The 6,402-nt window shown below is 38.1% G+C and overlaps 1 protein-coding gene across 1 annotated transcript in view; it reads right to left on the minus strand.

Annotated features, from left to right (window-relative positions):
* RAB28 (RAB28, member RAS oncogene family) overlaps nt 1-5,918 on the minus strand; it is a 67,819-nt gene extending 61,901 nt beyond the window's left edge. Inside the window, exons 1-2 of the mRNA XM_026846928.1 lie at nt 5,768-5,918; nt 4,828-4,901 (exon numbers count right to left, since the gene is read on the minus strand). Of these exons, the coding sequence (XP_026702729.1) occupies nt 4,828-4,901; nt 5,768-5,918 (225 nt within the window). The remainder of the gene's footprint in view (nt 1-4,827; nt 4,902-5,767) is intronic.
* Nucleotides 5,919-6,402: the final 484 nt, after the last annotated feature.

The raw sequence follows: 6,402 nt of genomic DNA on the forward strand, positions 1-6,402 counted from the left end.
AATAAAAGCCCCACAATCTAAGGTTTAAAAAAAAAAAAAGGAAAGGAAAAAAAGAGAGATGCAATTATAAAGAATACAAAAGTTTCCGTTCTGGAAAAAAATAAATACTATATTAAAAATTAATGTTACCTAGATAAAATACATCCTACACCAAATTACACTTACAAATGTCTTGTTGACATGACATTCAAAAACATAAAAACAAAAATTCTAAATATGAGTTTACATATTTAGGGAAAAAAAAAAAAAAAAGCCTAACAGCCTCACAAAACCTTTACACTGTCTGAGAAAACTCAAAATGAGCAAGAATGAATTTTTTTGTCAGCTTTATGCTCATCAAGACCTGAAGAGATGGGTCACATCAATTGTTATTAGAAATTGTTGTTAGAGTACATTTAGTTAAAAATCCAATAGCAAAATAATGCCAATAGTTCTGAAAATGAGAACAGGCAAATTCTATTAATAGAATGGTTAGGAAAAAGATCTAAATTATGTTAATAATGTCAAATGTACACAGGAGGAAAAGGTAATTTACTCTTTTTTTTTCATGAAAACATGATCATCAGAGCTCCAGCATTTAAGCTCTAGTATGAATAGGCAAACATTTATTCAACTATTAAATAACCTGTGAAGTAAATAACAGAAGACTTACTGTTTTCTTATTTCTGTATCTCAATTATATTCCTATCACTGTCATACATAGATAATAAATGGTATTTTGATATCAGATGATATGTTTAGAAAGCAATCAAAAAAAAATCAGCTACAGACTATGGCAATGTTTTCATTTACTTTACTGAACTCAAGCCCTGAGAGGATTAAAAATAAATAAATAAATAAATAAATAAATAAATAAATAAATGGGGGAAAAGCGAGTAAACTAGAAATATGCTTATATATTTACATCACTGTGTAAAGGGTAAAAACCACAGAGGATGAATCAGAAGATTCATCTGCCTACAGCTATGAGACAGTAATACTAACATGCACAAAATAAAATTCAATACAGATTTAGACTGTAGTACTGAAAAAGTCAGTAGAACTGATTCCTTTAGTCACAATAGTTAGCATGTCAAGATTACAAACACATTCTTTTTAATCTGTCATGTCCTTAAAGATGTAGATAAGAATAAGAACACTGCAGGAATATATTTCTCTCCTTGTACATAAGAACAAGAACCTTGCAGGAATACACCAGATATTCCTCTCTCGGAAATTTTCCTTTTCAGAAAAGTAACCAGTACCCAGAGCACAGATTAAAATGTCATCGGACTATATCATAGTGTTCTATATTCTCCAACACACTAATTTAGATCCTCATTAAATAAGCAACCACTCCCTTCTTGTTTTAAGGGCTCAGTAAATATTAGCTTTATCACTCTGTGACACTCAATATTCCCTGAGGGCTTCTAGGGGTGTTAGTAAAAATAAACAACACACATTCAATTAACAGCCAACCAATAAGAGCAGCAAGTAATCAACAGCATGGTAAAGTTCTCTTAAACAGTTTTCCTCTACTGTGCTCTTGAATGCAAAGGAATTTATAGCAGAAAATCATTGACTAAGTCCTTTTTTTTTTTTTCTAATAAATGTTAGACCTCAAGGAAGGTATTGGATTACCAGACTAGAGTCCTCTATTTATTCACAGAACAAGCGTTTATCCACAAAATACTAAGAGCAACAGTTCAAACTTCTCCACAACAGTAAAAAAGAAGTTATGTCGATGCATATTCAAGTACCTCTACAATGCAAATACTCCAATCCTCAAATTTTTCTCTGCCATGCTTGCCATAAAAGATTCTGCATGACAGTTTTGCCTGTAAGGATAATGTTGAGTATAATCCATGTAAAAGGTAACCAAAGTTAAATAATGGTTCAGTAGAACTGTAGCTGTAAAAATAAGTAAGTGATCAGTGAACATTTTATAAAAATATTATGCACCATGCATAAAATTTCAGCCATTAGAGATCAGAGGATCGTATGATATCAAGAAGTCCTCATTCCTTCACATCCCTACTAAGACAACCAGGTCACCAGCTTTGATGGTAACTTTCCACTGGACCCAGTTTAGCAGGTTCACACATTTATCTTAAATACATGAAAGCAAATCTTTACATGCTGTTCTGAATAGCAATACACTATTGACAGCTGGTGTTACAAACTCCCTCCTTTCAGACAAAAATATGCCTGTCTTTGGGTTCTAACAGAGAGCAATCAAGACAGCAGTAAAAATTAATACATAAAAATCACAGTATTCTAAGTGCAAAATACAATGGGATATTTGGGGAGGTTTTTTGGAAACAAAGATGCAATTAAACTTCACAGGAGAGGCAAGACAATTTCTTGATTCTATTTTTCAATGTCAACAACTCGCAGTATAAACTCCTGGCATGCTGTTCCTAAACACCTACATACCAGGTAAATAAGAAAAAAAGCAAATTATTTATTAAATCAATTGAGAAGTCAATAAATTGAAATAAACTGAAAGTCAAACAGAAAAAAACAATGATAGCTGGCTCTGACACTGACTGCTCACCAGGACAACACAGAAACTTGCAGACAAAACCCTGCCAATGACAATTCTTTGAGTAAAATCCTATGGAAGAAAGCTTTCAGAAAGCGATGCCAAAGTTTAGTATCATAGTTGTAAGAAAGAATAACTAAAATCAAAATTCAGTGGGATGCAAGCACATAGTTCTGAAGCCATGAGCTTTCATTCACATACCAACTTTACCAGCCAATTGAGAATACACTTTCCAAAAGGCAATACATATCTATCCCTTCCCTCGCTCCCTTCTAGATCGTCCATACCGTTCTCCAAGCACGGCAACATTTACCTGTCTGTCATGTCCTATACCCACTGGCAAGAATTTTAAGACACACGAAAAGAAACATTAGGCTAAATAATGAAATTCTTTAATTAGCATAAAACCACATAACCATCCAACACAAAGAATTACTCACTGAGAACAGTACAGTTGGGGAGGGGTGGGGGGTGGGGGTGTAGTATTTTGTAAACAAAGGAAGTAGTTCTGTCATCTGAAGCTAACTACTTATGAAACTTACTTCACTGAAAAAAGAAAATTATCAAGGCTTTTTTGACATTAGACATGGATCTACGAAGCTAGGCCAATCTGCACAGGACACAATGCAAGTTTCCACTTGCAAGACTGAACAGTGACAACAATGTTTTTGTCAACATTGATGAAGTTTTTGAGCCCATGTGTAATAACGAGACCCAGAATTGGCATAATGCTTAAAAATCTGGTATCCTAAAAAATCCTAAAGCAAGCAGGCCATCACTCTGTTTTCGAGCCTACATTTTAGCTCCTGCAAACTCACACAACACGTTGAGCAATCGCTCTTTCATTTTCATCATCTGTTATTAAGAGGAGAAGGAAACAGTAGGATGTTTCTGCTACCACACTTTAGTCCCAGCTGCAACAGGTGGCAGAAAGACAGGACCTCAGCTGCTTTGTTTCTCCTGCACATCTATTTTTCAGGACCTCCCTTCCCATGAATAGCTCCAAGACTTGCTTCCAGAAGCCCAAACCAATCTGAAACAGTACCAAATCAGAGTAGTTCTAGCTCAAATCAGCATCATTAGATACTTCAATATTAAGCCCATCTGTGCACAGCAAGAACAGAAATATCTGGATCACAGCGTCACTTTTTTCAATCCAAACTAGTACTACTGGTTTATTTTAATGGAAAATCATTTTGGCTTGGGAAGAGTGGGTTGATTTAAAACCTAGATGTGTAAGGCTGCTGTGTATATATATGTTCCTTCCTATAATCAAAATCAAAAAGCCAACTGCTATTAATAATTGCTGTTTATTTTCATCTCACATTGTCCCCACTTCCAATTTCTTTTCAGATTGTTTTCCTAGTCTGTCTAGTTCAATAAAATAATTCTATTATTATCTTCTTACTAACCAATCTTGTCTCTTAATTTTTTTTCAATTTACCATTTCCTTACCTTCTCTACTTTACCTTAATACTTTTTCAGATTCTACTCTGTCTCACTTCTCTCATTACTTCTTCCCTTTTTACTCTTCTCTCACTAGAGCTTGCTCCAGCAGTGCTTACCCTTAAAATTCTAAGTATCCAATTATTCATTCAACCACCGCAAAAGAAAGAATAGAAGCACAACATTCCTTCCTTGACTCACAGACAGAACAATTCCTAGCTAGTGGAAACACAAACACTACCCTTAGCTTGAACTGACACTGATTTTTTTTAAACTGCTACCAAACCTCACACAGAACCTGAAATCACATTACTTCTAAACAACTAACAAGGAAAAGAAAGCAAGTTTACACCTTCAGCCAGCTGACTCACAAAGATGTAAATTTTTTTCCCTGAAGAACTGAAGACCAGACAGCCTCAGCTGAGGTAAAATATCTTTTTTGTTTTGTTTTGTTTTGTTTTGTTTTGGCAGGTGGGGGACCAATGGAAAGAAGTCAAATGTGAACATCTCACACTAAACACAAGACACAATATTTCAAAGATATATTCCATTATTTCCTACACTCCTCCTGTTCAATGATCCCAGTGATAGAGGAAGAGAAAAAACAATGTCTTGCACAGTAAATGAGAGGCTAAGTATGCATGTGTGTAAAGACCAGCTGTGAACCAGATGTGAGGCAGGCTGTTTAGATTTGAAAACATATAGACATACATATGTTTCAACAAGTAAGCGGAACGAGTGGCCAACAAAGAACCACCTCAACAATTTAGTCTTCTGAGGTCCTTGAAATAGCACTAGGTACATTTTATTCTTCCATTCCATGACCCAATCATTTCTTTATTTCTACAAGATCTTACAATAAATCTATTATTGCAAGTGTCTGCTGCTAGGCCATCAGGATGGCTGGAAGAAGCCTCTATTACAGCATCATCTAGGGGGGACAGAAGGAAAAGCAGCCCACCACAGCATAGCTGCTGCTCATGCAAAATAAACTGCACTTGAAGCACGGGGTTTCTAGAGACAGCAGGAGATTCAGTGAGTGGCAGCTCCCACGTGAGATGTAGGAACCAGCAGGAATATACATCAAAACTCAAGAACGCTTGAAAATCCATGTTTGGTGAGAGGTCTTGCCACAAGGTGCTGAACAGCAGTAGTGAAAGAATTCCTCAGTCTGAATGGAAAACTCGTGGGGAACACTACCAGTGAAACAGCACTTCAGCTGTCAATCCTGTGCATTTATTATGCTCTCATCACATAGTGGCCTTGGAATAGCCCATCTATTGACTCAGATAAATACAATACCATTCAGTCTAGGTTTAGAATCGCTGGAGACAAAAAAAAAAAAATGTTTGTTTCTTCATAGAGCTCTGCATAAGCGAGCAAAACCATGCATGTACCTTCACTAAGAGCTTATTTCTATTAGTGACAGGAAGTTCGTTTAAACCACCTCTAAGAATATGAACTGTGAGGCAGGCAGACTTTCTGCCTCCCAGCATTTTCAAAAGTTAGTGATAGAGTAAAAACTGTATTCTTCAAATATATAATAAAATTACTATTTTCTGTTGTATCTCACAAAAGGATTCAGGCAACATATGGCAATAGATATGTTCACGTGTGTATAGTAAAGAACAGTAACTATTTTAATGGGTAAGAAAGCGGCCTCTCTTTTGTCGCCTTTGGTTTCTCTTAGCCAAAATTTCTCTTTCAAAAAGACAACTTGTGCTTAAACAAACTTTTATAAACAGAACTTAATTATGTTGATTATAGATAGAAAATAAAACCATAAAAGTCACAAACAAAAAGTAAATTGATCCAGAATTGTCTTTCCAAACTCTGCAACAGTAACTCGAATAGATGCAAACTGTTCTGTCCACCTCAGGAGGTCATTAGCTCCGAAGGCGAAATGCACAGAGCCTGGAGACCCAGCTACGCCAGCGCCCCTGCCCATCGTTTCGGCGGGAACCGCGAGTTCACGTGCTCGGCCCCGACCCCGGTCCCGGTCCCGGTCCCCTCCCGGGCACTGCCGGCCACTGGGGAAGACTTGGGGCTATTCCAGCAAGTCCAGCCGAAGCACCAGTGCGCGGTCTGCAGCGCACGGGGATCAGTGGGAAACTCCATACCAGGCAGCACCACAGTAATTACGTGATTAGCCAGTCCTTTTATTGAGGCTCAGAAAAATGGGATTAAAGTCGTATTGTTGACCAAGCCTCTTCGGGTGCCGCGAGGGGAGGGAAACCGCGTTAGAGGGTTTCACTGCCGAGCACGGAGCGGGCACGGGCGGCCTCAGAGCAAGAGCCGCCGGCTGGGGAGCGGCGAGGGCCCGTCCCGGCTCTCCGGTACGCCGCCGCCCCACACACGCAGGGGAGACGATGGAGAAGCGCAGGGCCGGGAGCGAAGGGGGAGCAGTCAGCCGGCGCCACGCCGCCGGCCAG

The sequence above is a fragment of the Athene cunicularia genome (assembly GCF_003259725.1).
Source record: "Athene cunicularia isolate RWA chromosome 4 unlocalized genomic scaffold, athCun1 chr4_part1, whole genome shotgun sequence".
NCBI classification, from domain to species: domain Eukaryota; kingdom Metazoa; phylum Chordata; class Aves; order Strigiformes; family Strigidae; genus Athene; species Athene cunicularia.